A 19931-nucleotide genomic window follows, 5' to 3' on the forward strand; every position below is an offset into this window, starting at 1 on the left:
CGGTGTTATTATGAACGTCACGCCACGACCGCTTTGTCGAAAAAAATGACACTTCTCGTGTATTTTTTCCACCATCATTTTCAAAGGTGAAAAGCAGTCACGTAGAATGGAGTAAGTTCAAAGATTGAATTTTGAATTGTTTTTTTTTATTATTTTTGTAAATCTTTGTACACTTTTTAGCAGGAAAAAACGAACAAGCGATAAATTACCTGCCTCATTGATTTATGGTCAACAATCCCGAGCTAGCTAGAGGAAGTAAATATATAAGTTCGATGGAATCGGTTACTTCTCTCTGGTGGACTATTATAAGTACGCTGAATAGCTTGTGTTCTCCCACCCGTGCCGTTGCAGCCTGGCAAAAGGTAAGTTTGGCAGTTTTAATAGTATTGTTTGTTCTATGCATTTATTTGCTAGGATTGATGATTCTGATTGAAACACACAAATGCCCTATTTTCTTCTGGTTTTTGTTTTGCTTGCTGTTTTTTCCAGGTCTTGGTCGACAAAAAACTGCAGCTGAAACGTAAGTTGCAGCACAATTGAGGTGAATCAATGGTCACTGGCGGCGGGTCAAATACGTTGCACTCGTTCAATGATTTGGAGCAAACTATAATACGCCTTATTGAGAGAACGGTTAATCACAATGGTAAAATTTCGAACAACTAGGAAATTATCTAGCATAAGTAACACTTTCTAATCTAGATTCTGTTTTTAGAACGCCATCATCACACAGTACAACAGTCTCTTGTAACGAAGAACAAAACGAGGATCCAAGCAACCTTGAAGTTAGGCAGCACATGACAATGCAGCTCTTGAAGAACCTGGAACAAGTCATTTAGCAAGGCGTGAGGGAGGACGAGCAACCAAACGAAATTTCCGGAAAGCTTTCTTCGAAAAGCAAACGGCAAATTGTGTTGAACTGCCAAAACCATAAAAGTTATAGAAAAAGCAGAAGTTTGACTTCGAAATGGGGCGAGCAACAATTGGTAGTAATGATGACCAAAACGATCACGCTGTGATTGATAAAAAGCAACGAATGAATATTTTTACGAACATACGGGCATAACATTACTATCTACTTCTTTGATTATTTTATTGGAGACATACACGTTTAAATATTAGCCATTTAAGAAAGCTGGCAGTATGACAATTATTTCATATCACACTAGTATTACTGTCGTTCTTGTCTTTGTTGTTGCCACTGCTATCCTCACCCTGCCAGATTTCTTTCCAGTTGGAGCTTTCAAGTTCACAAAGTTGCCTTCCTCCTTCAGGTTGGAGGCCGGAGTTTCTTTTTCGATGAAACTGTCCCTGTTCCACCAGTGGCATCTGAGACACCACCTCCAAGTGAGAACGAAGACGAATTCACCTTAGTAGCGACAATCCACTGGGCAGGTTTAACGGGACCATCCGGCTTGCCACCGGATTCGGACAGTGCGGGAAAGGCTTTTGTCGAATTAACGCTCGGTACCACCTTTTGAGCTGGTACTATCTTTATTGCATCCTTCGGGGGAACGACCATTGCTACCTTGTACACTACGCTGGAAACGGACACGTAATATCCACCATACCACGGAGCTTAGTTGACATAGCGTTCAAATTTACCATACCGTTGCTACCTTCGAGATCCGCATACATGTCGGATTTCTTAATGCCTGACTTAGTGGTTCCTGTTGAAAGTAAAGCAGGGATTGCATAATTTCTTCAACATCAAGCTGTTCACTAGAACTGACCTGCTAACGCCCAAAAGTCCCGCTGCACTGGGTTTCTTCATTCACATTGATTGTCGCAGTCGGTGGTCGATTGGAGACGTGGATAATCATGCTGGTACTTTGTTTGGAGCCCCACCAGCTTAATCTATCTGTTGCTGGTTTCTGTCGCTGTTACTGCCGTTGCTTGGCTAACTATGTTTTAGCAGCGAGCTGGTGGTAATGTTATTACTAAAGTCTTCATTGATGCTGATTGATCCTGAACCTTCCCGACCTTCCGACCCGAGGGCGAGGAAGTTCTCTTTCGTCCTGGCCAAACACTCACTGTTGTATGGAAACATTGTGAGTTCAGAACAACGGATTGGCACCGGTTCCTCCGTACATTCTGGACAGCTTGGCGATGTGCTATCCGTGCAAACAAAAATGAAGAAAGGTACAATTAGTCATCAAAAAAAAAAAACAAATGTATAAAATTAAAGCACTTACCTAGGAAGAAATTGCTCTACAGTAAAATAAATAAGAACTTTTGCTTTTACCAAATAATCCTCTTCACTGTCGGTATCAGAGCACAATTCAATACAAAAACAAAGTTTCCGCTAAAAAAACAAATCGACAGAAGCAGACAATTATGAATAACACGCCATGGTTATTCCGAACATCACCTCACTGTCACTCTCACTTCACGGTGTTCATTTTCATCACTTCACTTTAGGTGACAACGGTAATAGGTAAAAACAAGTGAAGTGACGTGTAGGTGAAGTGAAAGTGAGCGTGTAAGTGAGAACGATAATAAGGGCCATTTTTGTGAAATAATGGTTAGGTTTAGGTCAATAGTATGTTCAGAAGATTTACAGTAAGTAATACGAGTCAAGTTTTGGTTAGAAAATTTTTGTTCCACATTTTACCGCATGGAGGGCGCCGGAGTGATAATACGATACATACAGTGCCACCTAGCGGCGAAAATGCGAGTTAGTGGGTTTTCTCCATATAAATTGTCGAAAAATCCCATACTTCAGGCAGATTGGTCCGGTAGCTAGACTTGTCCGATTTGCTTCAAATTTGGAGCAAGTACTTCTGGTGGGACTAGGAATCGACTCAGGCATGGGCCGATTGCGGTCATTTTTTTCCTGTCACTTTATTGTACACTATACTGTCAACTGTCATTCAGCCAATTTATAGACAGCTGATGCCAATGCGACAGCAGCGCAAACGGTCTGAAGTTGGCTACACTTCTAGTGCTGGATCCTGTGTTTGAAAGGGTAGATTTCAGATCTCATTACTGGGTGGATTAATCTTTGATATGTCGCGGGTAGAGGCTTTTCTTGCACTGAAACTTTCTCAATGATACCCTATTGCTGAAATGCAAAACTCGCGAGATAATTACTTTTGGCCAGCTTTTAACCGGTCTGGACCACTGTGCGTCTTGATACATTTAACGATCCACAGAAGTTGACCTGAACATACGCCCATATGAAACAGTGGTAGTAACGACGATGATTAGGCATGTTTCGGTGTTCTTCTTGGCGCACTTTGAAATCTTGTACGTCAAGTAGTCAAAGAACAAACAAAAAAAATTAGCGAATTCAGTATTTTTTTATTAAAAATATAATGTTTATTCTTCAAAAAAACCATCAATGAATATTGGAGAAGGGGCCCTGGTCAGCCATACGACGCAACTTAGTCGCGATGCTCTCACAAGAGCGCTGGATCGCACTGACGTCCATCTTCCAGATACAATTCCGGATCCTGGTGATCAACTGCTTCGTATCCTTGGCCCGCCAATTATTTTTGTACACTATAGTGGCTTTGAAGGAACCAAAAAAAAATCGTCCAGCACGAACGACGTCCCGCGGTAGTTCTTCGTCATCCACCGGCACTGCGATTTCACGATCGCTATCTGCTCGTCCGTGTACTCGGGGGACCGAGTCTTTTTCCGACCGATGATGTCCTCCATCTTGAGGGTTCGGTGAATCAAGGTATGGGAGCAGTATTTTCGGCCAGCGTCACGCAAACTCTGTCCGTCCTTGTTGTCGGCCAGTTTTTTCAACGCTTCCTTCTTTTTCGTCGTGTTTTTTCCACGATGGCCATGCGTTTCGTAAAACCGTACAACACAATCGCGGAGTGCTTGCTGTTTCGACGTTATCTTCGATTGAACTGACAGTACCCGAGCGAAAAGAAACATTTCTAGTCCAGAGAGCAATTCTCTTGGAGAGAAACAAATTTATGCCCTTTACTTTAATTACAGAAAGGTATTGAAATCATTTTCATTTTTTATTGAACACCTGTTAGATGATATAAAGTTTTCCAAAAATAGTTTTCCAATGTATCAATGGAATTATCTATGGTTTGCAATGAGTCTGTACGTATGCAACACTTGGTTAGTTTAGTGGTTAATATTGAAGAATCGGCTGGTTCGGAATATAGTTTCACTTTTGCGCACATCTTCATTCAAATTTTGCTTCAGTTGTGTCTGTGCGGGCGATTGTTTATTTATGCTGCAGTAGACAAAATTAGGCAAACGGTGATAAAAACTGAGTGGTTTTCCATCCGGAAAGGGTGGGTTTTCCAGGTTGGGAAAGTCACCATTTTATCCCAAAAATACGCATTTCCAGAAAACGTCGGAAAATTACTTTGTAATTCGTCAGTTTTCCAGGTTCATATAGAAAATATACTTAATCATAAATATTTGTGGTTTCGTTATTTTGCATTTTTCTCGTCAATTAGGTATTACGAAAATTTTAAATATTTTTTTCAATTTTATCAAATATGTAAAAATATGCATAAATTTTCCTCTTTTTCTGTTAAAACTCGTGCTTTTTGTGGCATCTCAATGAAGGCTGTCCCCTTAAAAGCAACGGTATTTTGCTGTTTCTCTAGAGCCACTAAGAGTAGAAAATAACGGATCGCTGAAAATAACAAAATTCTTCACAGCTAAACATCAAAATGAAGGAATCGGTGCAGGGATGACTAACGTTTTCCCTGATAAGTTAACTGCCGCCAGAGAGGTTCAAACAATTGAGTCACTCTTACTTTCCTAGCTAAATGTCAGAGACCACTACCGTGATAGTCAACGAAATACTACAGTCGGTTTCTTACGGTAAAGAGGGATAAGTCTGTCTTTACCAGGAGACATGTACACTTGAGTGATTCGTAGCTATGCTGCCTAAGCTCGACTCCTGCCAGCAGAAGACAAAAGATTAGCCCGTAAGATTTTAAGCCTTTTTCTTATGACGCTGTCACTGCTAGTTTTCCTATCTGTACATTTCACATCCTTGCTCTCACTTGAGTACTATGGTTATTGAGAATGCGAACCACATTCGTTCGAAAAAGTGATACGTCGTAATGCAGAATAAGGCCGGAAATCTCTTGTCAAATTAACTTTGACCATCAAACTGAGTTCAAAGAGTTAGAGAACAGTATGTGAACAGATGCATTTAACTTACTAACATCTCCTTATACCCGTTTCTTGAGCTGCCTCCCTAAAATCTTCGATAGTATGTTGTAAGATGTCATCGCATTAAAACACATCATCACTTTCGACCAGCATGGTTTTGTAAGAAAGCGTTCAACAACTACCAATCTGATGGGCTACGTGTCGTCGCTGATTGAAAAATTGGAAAAACGGAAACAGATCGATGCGGACTGGATTGCCGGACTGGCTGACTGATTGGATCTACTCGTACCTTGCGAACCGTAGCGCCTCGGTGCGACTTGGAGCTACGCTATCGCATTCCTTCCACACTACATTAGGTGTTACTCAAGGAAGTCATTTTGGACCTCTTCTTTTTGTACTCTTCGTGAAAGACCTCTGCAGTGAATTGTCGTGGACTAAAGTCATGTATGTATATAATTTGAAAATGCTCCGTGTTATGAAAACTATGGTTGACTGCTGCGCTTTGCAAATGGACCTCGAAAGGGTTATGGATTGGTGTGACAGAAACGGAATGAGTGTGAACGTCCAGAAATGCAGCATAAGTACTTTCGCACGAGTACAATCGCTCATTGTTTTCGAATACTTGATGTGTTCTGCTCCTGTAGAACGAGTCGCATCCGTCAAGGATCTAGGTATCACTCTCGACTGTGAACTACGGTTCATCGCACATGTTTCTTCTGTCATAGCCAGTGATGTACCAAATTGGGTTTTTATAATTTTGGGGAAAAATCCAAGGTCTTTTCCCGGTTAAAACGGTTTTCTCATGGGAAAATTGGGTTTTTTTTAAATTTTTGTGATATTCTAATAACTGAACTTATGTATTGTTTTCCAAACATTTTGTTTTTGTTTATGAGCATTATTGTCATTAAGTTTTGCTTAAATCTTAAAATTCTGATAAGTTTTAGTCAATTTAATCGCTGATCCCACATTTATTCACATATTTTACAGTTAAATTAGTGATATGTTAGCTGTTCAACATTTTGCAAGCTAAGTCCATTGCGTTTTTACTCAGAGGGTAGGTATTTTGAGTGAATACCTTCCTAATTTCGTTAAAAGTGGAATAGCCCCTAATATGAGAAACAAGTAAAATAAAAATGGCTTGGACACCATTATTGTGAATTTCACTAGTCAGAGTAACTATCACTATTGTTTGCTATATAAAATTTATCTATATTAATTAAAACGAGCTGGAATATTTGGCTGCGGATTAAATGAAACACCGAAAATAGAAATCGTAAAAACAAAACATGCTTTGTAAAACCCGTTTTAAATTTATTAGAATGTGAAAATAGGATATAAACTTCAATTGTAAAAATCGGACAGGATCTCTTCGATATAAGAGTCGATTAAAAAACCTTCAGTATAAAAGCCCTAAAAAATTATCCGATTTTTACAAAGCACTTTTCTTTATTCGGCTTTTAATCTTGACTTTATACGGATTTTTCTGCAAGAGAATTATACTGGAGGTTCATCCCTGCCTACTTTTTCGGATGAGACATTTTTCTTATGCTGAAGTCCGATTTTGACGTTCATTTCGATTTTTACTTTCTAAGATATTTTTAATAGGTTTTGCAAAGCATCCTTGCGACATTTATTTTCGGTCGTTCGAATGTGTCACCAAATCTAGTTATAAGTTAGCTATTAGGAATTTTTAATTAATTTAGAAAGTATGTTCTATTTTTTATAATCTACGGTATCTACCGAAGATCGAACAAACAAATAAATAAATAAAATAAATAATAAATGCTAGATTTTTAAAAACGTTAAATGAACTTCATGAAACCGATAAAACGAAAAAAACCATGTTTCTGTCGGGTTAAAACGATTTGGGAAAAAAACTCGGTTAAAACCCAAAAATAGAATCCCGGGAAGATGGAATCTTTCCCAGCGGTACATCACTGGTCATAGCTAAATCCTACGCTGTGCTTGGATTCATCAAGCTCAACAACCGTGATTTCACTGATGTTTACTGTCTAAAATCTCTATACATCGCACTGGTACGCAGTATTCTGGAATATGGAATTACCGTTTGAGCCCCGTATCAAACCGTTCACATTAATCGTCTTGAACGGGTACGGATGAACTTAATCAGGTTTGCCTATCGTCGGCTGCCCTGGCAAAATCGATTACAACTACCTCCATACGAAGATTGCTGCGTTCTCATCAATCTCCCTTAGCGAATCTGTGACGACTCTTCATCTTCGACTTGCTTACAGACAACATAGATTCCCCTGCGCTCTTAGCAAAGCTTGACTTCAACGTTCCAGGAAGATCTTTCCGAAGAAATGATTTTTTCCGGCGCTCAACACATTGTACGCTATACGGCCAAAATAATCCACTGGTTGTTTGCTGCCAGCTCTTCAACAATGTTTATCCACTTTTTCATTTTAGTATAAGTAAAGAGTCTTTCAAATTAAAAATAGTTAGCTTATAGTTTTTTAGTCTGTGGGATGTAATATTTTTAATCAAAGACAATACACAATCAATCAATCATTTTTGGCATCTGTCAATTGTTCCAACCAGCAAGTTAAATTTGTTAGGTGGACAGAGGCAATGACCCAACCAGCGACTGTACTAAGTTTGACTGAGTTGACAAAGCTGATCACATAGATTTCAAAATGGCCTAAAATATTACACTTTTAGTTGGGATGCTATATGGTGACGTTCGTGTTTCAACCGGTATTCGGTATGCTTACACACGTTTTACCCATTTATTTATTTGAACATGGCTCTCAGCTCTAGGTGATAGCAGTAGATAATCACAAAACAAAATTCTTCCGATAGGTTTATTACTTTAATAACTTGTATTTACGTAGCAAATTTGCACAACAGGTAGCTCTAATCAGACTTCTCCGAGGTAGGCACGGCTTCGAACAGCACCTGGATAAGATATGTGATTTTATCTGAAAGTAAAGAAATCCTTATGAAGGCAGGTCACAAATTACTCACGCTCGCGTTTTACCCATCCACTTTGGCCGCACGTTATAGTAGACGAACGGAGTGTAAACAGCCACTCCGCTAAGGATGAATCCAACGGCGAAGAAATACTTTAACGATGGATCGGCCACGATCGGTACTACGGAGAGGAATATGGACACCGCCAGGGTGATGATCGGTACGATCAATGGCACTTTGTACGGTCGATGAATGTGCGGCTGAGTTCTGCGCAGGGTGAATAGCGCGACTACGGCTGATCCATAGAAGAACCATATGAAGAACGAGGCCAGCTCAATGAGCTCTTCGATGTTACCAACCATTATGAACATCAGTGCCAGTAAGCCTTGCATAGCCACAGCTGGAGCGGGAGTAAGCCGTCGCAAGTGGATGTAGGATAGCGGTTCCAACATTTGACCCTCCTGGCTTGCGACGTAACACAGTCGTGTTACTCCGAATTGTATACTGAGAGCGCACCCAAACGTAGCGAGTGCTACACCCAACGGAATGAGGAATGCAAAAGATCCCAGAACTCGTTCGCCAAAGTCAAGACCTACGGCTTCCGATTTTATCATCTCTTCCGGTGATAAAACAGTCATATAGGCCATATTCATGAATACGTACAGACCCGTGATAATGGGTACGGCGATCACAATGGAACGTGGAATGTTTCTGTAAGTATTAACAGTATTAGTTTTTAGTATTTGCATGGTTTTACTACACTACTCACATTTCAGGCTTTTTGATTTCTTCTGTAATAATGGTGACGCTTGACCAGCCATCATAGGCCCACAGGCCATTGTAAAATGCTAATGCTATTGGGCCGGCACTGAAGTTACTTCCTTCGAATCCTCGAGAAAGATTTTCGGTTTTGCCGATTGCCAGTTGGTAGATACCACCAAAAATAACTATAAGACAGGCGAACACTTTGCAAAAACCAAAGATGTTGTTGATGGTGACGTATAACTTTACACTGCTTAGATTTATATAGGTGATTATTCCTAGAAAGTAATGGTGAGTTAATTTTATCGATTCACATTCTGCATTTCCTCTTCATACCTAAACCTAGTATTGCTATCAATTTGATTAGATTGTGTAGATCCCCAGCGGGGAGATTGTTAAGCCCCAGCACATGGCTGAAGGGTAAAATTGAGTATTCGGCGAACGTGAGAATAATAACAGCTACCTCGGCTGGTCGTAGCACCATAACGTAGACCCATGCGCAGATGAACGACGGCAGCGGACCCCAAAATTTGTGCGATTTCCTGAACGCCTCTATCAGGTATGCATACTCAGCGCCCGATCGGGGCACTACAGTTCCCAGCTCTGCAAAACATAACGCTCCCAGCAGTGAAATCACTCCACACACACCCCAAATCACTAAACAGAATCCGACGCTGCCAGAATATCGGAGAGCTGCCGTTGGAGAGACGAATATTCCCGAGCCGATCATAACGCTAATGATGACGTTGATGGCAGACATCAAGCCCATCTCCCGCTTGAGCCCGCCAGTTTTCGTTTCCGCTGCGATCGTCATCTTGCTTTTCGTATTGTCAAGGATGCTTGAATTTTGTAGCAGAACCGATAGTTCGGAGAGGAAAACCTAGCTCGTGTTCGTAGGGAATTGCATGTTTCAGTGCGCCATGCTGACGGTTGTCCGGTTCACTTATTACTGAAAGAAATGTACTCTCATTATTCAACTGTTGTTTCAATGAAATGCTGAAGGTTGGCATGAGGATTATCTGATAACGCGATGAATTATCTCAAAGTAACTGCAAATGGGTAGGCGAAAGCAAAAATTTACGCAGAGATTTTATCAGCCAGAATTTCTTATCAATTACCATTTTGAACATAGGTGCTACGTCACTACTGATTCACTGCGTAACTCCGTTCCGTCCATTAACCAGACCACACTCGAACAGGAATACATACTGACAATATTTTATATTTATTCATCAATATAAATGGTGTAATGCAAAATGATTTGTATTTTTGGAATGTGTATAACCAGGATTTCCAGCATTATTGTCTCGTAAACCTTATTTTGCTTATCGCTATGGTCCGTTTCAAAGTTTACCATGTCATTCGTTTCGACTACGGGCAATGTTATCACTTTAACTGCAGTCTGCACTGCTAAGAGCAAATACGTTATCGCAAAAATGATTGAATGATTCGGCCGTAAGAGGAAGTGAAGTTGATAAACGAAGCTTTTGCGGAGATGGCTTTCCAGTTTTTAAAAGCCTAATCGAGCTGCTAATTGTTGGCATGTTTGCTTGAACTTGAAGAAGAAACAAATCTCAAATGCCCCACTATTTTTTGTAGGAGCCCAGCCACTGCGACCAGTATTTAGATCTTTAGATTTAGATCGATTGTTCATTGCATGATTCATTCAGCACCATCGCTCAATCATTTTCCATTCATTTTAATCTTCATTGGTGACCCGTATAAATAAATACCATTCCAGGAACGTTTTGAACTATTCCAAACTATTTAATATTCACCATATTGCGAATTCTACTGATATAATTCCATCGTTATAATTCAACTATTAAAATACCATATTAATTTTAGTTACCGTTTCCAATATCTTCCGTGAATCCTATATTAAAGAATAGTATACTACATTTTACTTCTGCTCCGAAAACCTGTTGATTAATATGACGAAAAACTTCGTCTTACAACTTCGTCTTCAACGGCTGTTCGGTCATCTGTGGAAGCCGTCCATCAATGTCAGCTTCTTTCTCCGAGCAGCCTAGATAAGCCGTGTAGTGGTTGTTTCAACCGGCTAAGAATTACACTAGGGACTACCTGTTCTGGTGGTAAAAACCCACCAAACAGGGAACCCCAATTCCACAGTGTCCCGTATGCTGCATTACGCCGAGGAACATTCGCTCTACGCACCGAGGTTTTTCGCCGATGATCCGCATAATTTTGCCGAATTTTTGTTGGCTGGGGGTTTGCTGAGACCCTCGGCTGATGATAGTTCGGTAATGTTTTGCTAGGTTTCGATTATAAAATTTTGATGTGTACAGACGAACCTGCCTAGAGGCCGTGTGGTATTCGGCTAAGAATTGAGCCACTGGGTTCCTACTCCCATGTCGAAGGAGGCGACTGAAAGTAGGAGGCCCTAAATCAAGGTGTAATTCCGTGCCGAGGACTTGATGATTGAAGGGTGTAAAATATGCCAGTCGTACACGAAGTATTTTGAGCTCAGTCTGCTAGTGCGTCAGTAGATCAGTGCGTTGTTTTTTTCCGTTTAAATGTCCAAACCAACTTGACAAAGATAATATTGTTAGTGTTTTTTGCCCTGAAGATGAAGGCATAAACCTTCGAAACGTAGGTGATAGACGGAATAAAATATTATTGTAAGAAACCCGTGACCAAACACCATCTCTCATTACTTAAACTTCTATTTTTCAAAGCAATTAAGCATTGCCTTTCTTGCTTACAACAAGACAGGCATGACTAACCCACGTGAAATGCCTCGTGCTTGCATTCTTGCAATTAAGGCTATTGACGCGTGTCTCATATCGGAGCTCACAACTCGCGATATCTGTGTTGTCACAGTTACACTGACTGTCGGTAACGTAGACTATATATATATATATATATATATATATATATATATATATATATATATATATATATATATATATATATATATATATATATATATATATATATATATATATATATATATATATATATATATATATATATATATATATATATATATATATATATATATATATATATATATATTCATATATATTCAGCATATCTACCGAACCGATGGAGTACATAAGTAGTACAAATCTCCATATTTTGAATATGGGAAACCGACCTACTTTTGCAAGGTCTGGGAGAGAGGAGGTGTTAAACATAACGCTTTGCTCTGAAAGAATTTCGCCTGAGCTGGGTTATTGGCAGGTTCTAAATGAAACTGAACCGTCTCTATCCGATCATAAATATATATATTTTTCGTTCATGTTGATGCCACCTTCAATGTGGTAACATATCGTAATCCTAAGTCTACAAACTGGGACCTCTTTTTGGAAAACTTGGCAACTAAATTTCATGAATATTTTCTAGCAATCAGTAAACTAGACAAATTAGATGACGTCGTGGATACGAAAAATTCATTCATAGTAGCATCCTATGAAGAAGCTTGTCCACTTTGTACTGCTAAATCGACTAGAGAAACCTCTTGGTGGAGGGCTGAGCTTGAAAGGATGAAGAAGAATATGAGAAGAGCTTGGAACCGGCGTTAGCGTGATGACTCGAGGGCTTTTAAGTCAGTTCATAGTGCACATAAGAAATGTTTTAGATCTTTAGAGAGGGCTGGCTGGCAAAACCAATGTACTACTCTCTCTAGTCTGAACAAGGCTAGCAGATTAAGTAAAATTCTCTCGAAATCGAAAGATTTCCAGATAAACTCTTTAAAAACCAGATATGGTGTTTATGTTGTGGGATTTTTCAATCAGACACGCACAATCGTACGGAATTCGGCGGAAAATTAGAATAAACGTATTACACACGCGGTACAGTTAAGACTCGGCTTTTATTCTTATGCTTTTGTTCAGAGTGATACAGGAAGTAGAAAAAAAGAGATACATGAAAGAGAAAATACACTGTTATGCGCAAATGATAAGATTAACTCTAAAGCTTATAGAAGCCGTGTTGCTAGTATCCGTTCACTCCTCCTCAACACTGGCTTCCTAATTCTCCAGGCCACTCAATCGTCGAAGTTGTTCAACTCGTATACGTGCCACTGGCTTGGTGAGCAGATCAGCAACCATTTGTTCTGATGGGCAGTACACGTACTTGATAGCTCCAGTTGTATACAAATCCTTGACAAAATTGTACTTCGTATCGATGTGCTTCGTCCGGTTGCTGAATTTTTCCGACTGTATCATTTTTAAACAAATCTTGTTTAAAAATGATACAGTCGGAAAAATTCAGCAACCGGACGAAGCACATCGGTTATCCTCATACAGCTGAACCATGTGAACGTCCTCACCCAAATCACGTAAAAGTCGCTGAAGCCAAATCGCTTCTTCCGATGCCTCGGACAAGGCTACGAATTCGGCCTCCGCTGTGGATAAGGATACACAGGTCTGTTTGCGGCACGCCCATGATATTGTACCGCCACAAAACTTGAACAGAAATCCACTGTTTGATTTGCGATCCATTCGACATTCAGCCCAATCAGCGTCAGCATGACCTACCAGTCCAGATTTATCTTCACGACGACTCAGTCGAAGTTTTAGATTGATCGACCCCTTAAGATAACGCACAATTCTTCGCAATTCAGTCCAGTCTCGCTGTGTAGGATTTGAAAGTTTTCGGCTAAGAATCGACACAGGAGCTGCTATATCAGGTCGGCTATTCACTGCAACAAACAGCAACTTCCCCACTAACCGTTGATATTCCGAGTTATCTGCAAGAGGTTTAGCTTCGGTGTCCTGTTTGAAATAACCAACATCAATGGGAATCTTAGATGATTTGGAATCGTATAAGCCAGCTGACATAATGATATCCGCTATGTACTTTTGCTGCGAGATGTGGAAATCACCGAAACTATCGCGTTCTACTTCAATGCCGACATAATTACGAACTTCTCCAAGACTGACGATTTCAAAGTTACGAGCTAGTGTCTTGCTAATCAATGTAATGATTTCTTCCTCCTCACTGGCGATGATCAGATCATCAACGTAAACCAAAATATAACAGCGTTTATCATTCACCATTTTGCTATACAAACACGGATCCGCGTTGCTTCTCTTGAAACCGCCACCTTCAAGTACATGATGAAGTTTTATGTTCCACGAACGAGCACTTTGCTTTAATCCGTATATGCTACGTTTCAAACGGCAGACCTTGCGTTCAGCACCCTTGACGGCAAACCCCGGAGGCTGACGCATTAACAACTCCTCCTCAAGGTCGCCGTTTAGAAATGCAGTCTTAATGTCATACTGTTTAACGACCATTCCTCGCTTCGCTGCAACAGACATGAGAGTTCTAAAAGTAGTCTGACGAACAACGGGTGCGAACACTTCGTCATACTCACTTCCATATTGCTGGTTGTAGCCTTGCGCTACGAGCCTGGCCTTAAATCTGGCAATCTTCTCGTCCGCAGTGCGCTTGAGTTTAAATATCCACTTGCACCCCAATATTCGCTTTCCTTGTGGGGCATCGACCAATTCCCAGGCATCACAGCTACTAATCGATTCGAGTTCATCCAGCATCGCTTTCTTCCAGTTTGCACTATCCGCACCTGACAGCGCTTCCTTTAGTGTTCGGGGCTCCTGCTGAACTGCAGCTTCCGCCGAACAAGCATACCGAGTTGGTAATTGACCCTTGGTTGTCCTGGTTGACCTTCTCAGTATATCTTCATCATTAGCAGTCGTCGCATCCTCCCAAACGTCTGGTTCTTCTGGCTCTACCACAGCTTCTTCATTTTGCTCAATCACAGCTGGAATCTCTGCCGCAGTTTTCGATAAGGGTACAACAACTTTGCTACATGGGAACTGATCTTCTGCTTCAGACACAAAACTATTCAAAAATTTCACATCCCGACTAATAGTGATCCTTCCAGTCGAAACATCGATCAGACGATATGCTTTTGAAACCTCGCTAAAGCCCATAAACTTAAGCTTTCTCGCCTTGTCGTCTAGCTTGCCCCTTTTTTCTTGCGGAATGTAGCAGTACACGTCAACGCCAAATGGATGCACGTGACTGAGATTCGGCTTTACTCCATGCCAACGTTCATACGGCGTTACTGGAATTGTACGAGAAGGAAGACGATTTTGAATATAGTTTGCTGTTACTATGGCTTCACCCCAGAACCGGTCATCAAGCCCTGCCTGAATCAACATGCAATGGGTCATTTCTACAAGATACCGGTTTTTACGCTCCGCAATACCATTTTGTTGAGGAGAATACGGTGCGGTGAACTGACCAATTATGCCATTCTGCTTCAAAAATTGACGAAAATCTTCCCCAGTGTACTCTCCACCGTTATCCGAGCGAAGTATCTTAGGCCTCCTACTAAACTTTGTGGTAATCATCTCAACATACTCGCGCAGTTTCTCCAGTGTCTCCGATTTTCGCTTCAGAATATAGACAACTGTATACTTGCTAAAGTCATCCACAAACGTAAGAAAATAGCGCCTCCCGCTCAACGTTGCTGTACGCATAGGTCCGCAAATATCCGTGTGGATCAGATCCAAAACGCCCGACGATTTGCTGTTGGACGCTTTTGGGAACGGCACTCGGTGCATTTTTCCACGAATACACACTTCACACTCTTCCGAACAGTTGCATTCTTTAATCTTCATACCCGATACCATTAATGGGAGCTTCTTTAGTCCGTCACTGTCTCTATGTCCAAGTTTGCGGTGCCATTCATGAATGCACTCGGCGGTCTCGGTCACCAGCGATACCGTTTCATTCAGCAATTTCATTACGAATAAATTATTCCAAAGTTCGGCCACTGCACCAACTGTCCCGTTTCGGCTGATAGTCGCACCATTTGCATCAAAATTCACTTTGTACCCTTTGCTTACTAACCGCTTCACTGAGAGTAAGTTTGCTTTCATTTCAGGCACCAGCAACACATTATCTACTGTGATCACACAACCTTTGTTCACATTGTCAACAGCAATCAATTTCCCGGAACCTCTTCCTACGGATCTTACTTTCATTCCGTTAGCGACACTCACATCTTCTCTGACACTGCTATCAAACGATCCAAAAAAATCACGACTGTTCGCAATATGGCACGTCGCACCGGAATCTAGAATCCAAACACCCGGTACTATATCACCGGCTGCAAACGCCCAGTCGATCTGCACAGCACTGTTAGCCTTATTATCAACTTTTTCATCCTTGGGTAAATTTTTCTTCTTGTTTTCCTTCCACTTCTTCCACTTATCACAGCTCGCTTTCTTATGGCCCGGCTTTTTGCAAAAATAGCACAAAACTTCCCTACCGGCTGCAATATGCAAAGCTGCAAGTGCATTTTATCTCCGTCCGTTCGATTTGCCTTCTTCAACCACTCGTCGATTAATTTGCCTTTTACGAGATCTAAGGTTAAATCTGCGTCCGGCCTCGCGTCTAAAGCTGTCACTAGAGTCTCGTACTCTTCTGGCAGGCTACTAAACAAAATGGCCACCAACCACTGATCGTCTAAAACGGCATTTGTTTGCAAGCCGTTTAATTTTTCCACCAAATCCGTCAGCGTTACAATGTGTGCCTCCATATCACCGTTATGTTCCAACCGGAGACGGCAAATCTTTCGCATGAGAGAAACTTTTGTGCTGAGGGTCCTTTTCACATGAACTTTTTCTAGGTTTTCCCATGCTTCTTTAGCATTTTCCGCTTTTCTTATGTGGATCAATTGACTGTCCTCGACTGCTAATCCGACAGTTGCCATAGCTTGCTGATTTTTCGTCTGCCACGCCACGGTAACCGGTACTGGCTGCACACGATCGATAGCCTCCCAACACCCGTCTTTAATCAGGAGTAGCTTCATTTTGAAGCTCCAGTTTTCATAGTTGGAAGCATTCAACTTCGTGAAAGACACCAGTTTTTCGCTCATCTTGGTAGATGAAAAAAAATTAACCGCGCAAAACGAACAATTTCCGAATAAGCCACCAATTTCCGAATAAATACTCGCGACTTCAGTGCGCTGGGCCCATGACCTGTGGGATTTTTCAATCAGACACGCACAATCGTACGGAATTCGGCGGAAAATTAGAATAAACGTATTACACACGCGGTACAGTTAAGACTCGGCTTTTATTCTTATGCTTTTGTTCAGAGTGATACAGGAAGTAGAAAAAAAGAGATACATGAAAGAGAAAATACACTGTTATGCGCAAATGATAAGATTAACTCTAAAGCTTATAGAAGCCGTGTTGCTAGTATCGCTACATATGTGACGGACGAAAAAGACATTCTTTATTGTCTCTTCGACGCACACTTTCCAGGTTGTATCTATCCGGAGCTGAACATTATTCACAGATATCATTCTGGTGACTCGTGGGCGTTAGCATGCACATTGGTTACCACTGAATCGGTCATGTGGGCAGTTGACAGATTTGCTCCATACAAGTCGCCTGGAAAAGATAACATCTTTCCAGTGGTGCTGCAAAAGGGATTTGATATTGTCAAGCACGTCTTGAAAAAGATTATTGCTTACCAGTCTTGCTATCGATATACCCGGAAAGCATGGCGAGAAATAACTTATATTTATTCTCAAGGCGCTCAAACTATGAAGAAGCCAAGAGTTTTAGGCCTATCACCTTAAGTTCTTTTCTACTGAAATTCACATTAGGAACAATAGTTTAGTTAAATATCCACTGCACAAAATGCAACATGCATATCAGTGTGGGAAATCTTCGATCACTCTGTTTCACGATGTTGTTTAAGCCTTCTCGCTCAAGGAATCTAGCTTGGATGTGTTTTTAGATCTTGAAGGTGCTTTTGACAATGTGCCCTCCCAGTTTATTCTGGAAGCGACGCGCGGTCATGGGGTATCTGCATGTATCCCGGGTTGGGTAAACGCAATTCTTAGTAACTGCATTCTTTGCTTGTCACTGCGACAGGCTGAGATACGGAAGTTGAGGATCTGCGGTTGTCGTCAGGGTGGCGTTTCGTCACCTTTGTTATGGAATTTGGATGCCGACGGCTTGTTGGAGAAACTCAATGAGCTTGAATTTCCAACCTACGGGTTTGCTGACGATTACCAAATTCTAATTACTGGACTTTGCATCGGATCAATCTTTGACTTAATGCAACAAGCATTATGAGCTGTCAAACAGTGGTGTTGACAAGTTGAATTATCAGTTAACGCAAACAAAACTTCAATAATTCTTTTCACGAAAAAGCGAATAACGACCGGGGTTCGTCCTTTGCAGTTCTTTGATTCTGAGTTAGTGTGTGCAGATAAAGTCAAATACGTTGCACACTTAATTTGAATTACTGGGTACAGTAAAATTTTGCTGGGGTTTTGAACAGCAAATCGTTTGGTAATCAATTCAGTAAAACAATTCGGTTACCGAACTCTCAGCAATCCGTTCTATACAAACGTCAAAAAATACTGGTCAGTCAGCAGTTTTCTTTGAAAATGGCGACATGACAGATGATTTGCTGTACCTGTTTTGTAAGTTTTTGACGAGGTTCGGTAATGTTGGTACAATTTTGCCGAACAATCAGTCAGTATTTTACTGGATAATGTTAATGTACTGAAAAGAACAGAAGTGCTGATAAATTCAGTTAAAAATATTGCGGGTTTCAGCAAATTATTCGCAAAATTACTGAAAATCGTTAAAAAATGAAAACTTTACTGCAATTTTTTAAACAATTTGCTGACAGCTCAGTAAAAATTTCACTTTACTGTGCAAGTCGTCAAAAGAAATTACTGAACAACTTTTCGCTGGCTTAGTGTGTGGAGTTATACTGGATTCCAAACTGAATTGGTTTGCTCACATTGGGTGGCAACCCTACTCAAAACCGTTTACGTTAGTCCTTTGTCATGTGTACATAACCCAAGTAACAATTGAAGTTTTATAGCACGCTACAAGTGCAATCTAAGTTTTATGAGTGGCTGTAAGACTACCATAAAACCTCAATTGTTACTAGGGAATTCAGAAAATTGATTATATCCCTTTTTTATTAACGACTAAGAGTGAGTTCATTTTCCTTTTTTTATGTTTTTATCGACATTCAATTAGCAAGGGACTGGAAAATGAAGTTTATTTTTCTATATTAAGAGCCATAGTACTCAAGGGAGAGCAAGGAGTTGAAGGCAGAAAGTTTAGAAAAGCGTGGAAAGGGTCATATGAGCAAGCTTAAAGTTTACCGGCAGCTTAACCCTTTGTCTGCTACCGCAGGAGTTAGGATCTTTAGGCACTATAAATGCGAATCATCTGAGTCTGCGACATGTCCGGACGAGCGTTAAAGTAACTTGTTAATTAATGCTGTCGGAACCGACAAAAAATTAAGTCACGGCAAACTTCCACACTAAGCTTTTTACGACGTTGAATCTCAGGGGCAAAATCTAGCTCATTCAATGAGTTTCAACGTCGTAAAAAACTTAGTGTGGAAGTTTACCGTGACTTAACTTTTTATCGGTTTCGACAGCATGAAGTAACAAGTTGCTTTACGCTCGCCCGGACATGCCGCAGACTCAGGTGATTCTCATTTCTAATGCCAAAAGATCCTAACTCCTGCGGTAGCAGACAAAGGGTTAAGTCGCCGGTAAGCTCTAAGTTTGCTCATATGACCCTTTCCACGCTTTTCTAAACTTTCTTCCTTCAACTCCTTGCTCTCCCTTGAGTACTATTGCTCTTAGGGCCGATTTCTTCACCCTCGCTTAACTTTTAAACCAGGTTCATCAGTACGTTTAAACCTGGCTTAAGCGTTAAGCGAGGGTGAAGGAATCGGTTCTTAATATTTAAAAATATGCTTAATTTTCCAATTTTTAATTTTAATTTTTTTTTTGATTATATCTTTTTTATAAGTAAAATATTGATGCATAGTAAGCGAGAAACCTGTGTAAAACTGTATAAGCTGAAACATTTCAGAACAGCGAAGTAACTAGAAAATGCGTTTTTATCGTTATCGTAATTTTTTTTATGAAAGAGATGAAACACATTCGTGAATATGGTTTTTATGGAGTTCTATGAGAATTATTCTAAACACTCTAATTGGGGATTTGTTTTCTTTCAGCTGTCATATTTAAAACTGCATTATGCACTTCCTAACTTATGTATGAAAGTATATGTGTGATAGCGTTTCATCATAAAGTCATTTTCGTCGCACTGAGGAGTAATTGGGGTCGAATCCTGGCC

At 40.5% G+C, this 19931-nt stretch overlaps 1 protein-coding gene and 1 long non-coding RNA gene across 5 annotated transcripts in view; both read right to left on the minus strand.

Annotated features, from left to right (window-relative positions):
• Positions 1-674: 674 nt before the first annotated feature.
• LOC131692846 (uncharacterized) lies at positions 675-2498 on the minus strand. Its single transcript, XR_009306078.1, has 3 exons — positions 2193-2498; positions 1731-2111; positions 675-1667 (listed from the first exon to the last, which is right to left on the minus strand). It is a non-coding gene; the product is annotated as an uncharacterized LOC131692846 (long non-coding RNA).
• Positions 2499-7706: 5208 nt separating this feature from the next.
• Positions 7707-19931, minus strand: part of LOC131690627 (b(0,+)-type amino acid transporter 1-like) — a 41795-nt gene continuing 29570 nt past the window's right edge. For all 4 annotated transcript variants that reach the window (XM_058976549.1, XM_058976548.1, XM_058976547.1 and 1 more), the window contains exons 2-5: positions 9133-9745; positions 8804-9074; positions 8102-8745; positions 7707-8042 (exon numbers count right to left, since the gene is read on the minus strand). In XM_058976549.1, coding sequence (XP_058832532.1) covers positions 7978-8042; positions 8102-8745; positions 8804-9074; positions 9133-9610 — 1458 coding nt within the window. In that variant the 5' untranslated portion in view covers positions 9611-9745 and the 3' untranslated portion in view covers positions 7707-7977. The remainder of the gene's footprint in view (positions 8043-8101; positions 8746-8803; positions 9075-9132; positions 9746-19931) is intronic.

The sequence above is a fragment of the Topomyia yanbarensis genome, chromosome 3 (genome assembly GCF_030247195.1).
Source record: "Topomyia yanbarensis strain Yona2022 chromosome 3, ASM3024719v1, whole genome shotgun sequence".
NCBI lineage: Eukaryota > Metazoa > Arthropoda > Insecta > Diptera > Culicidae > Topomyia > Topomyia yanbarensis.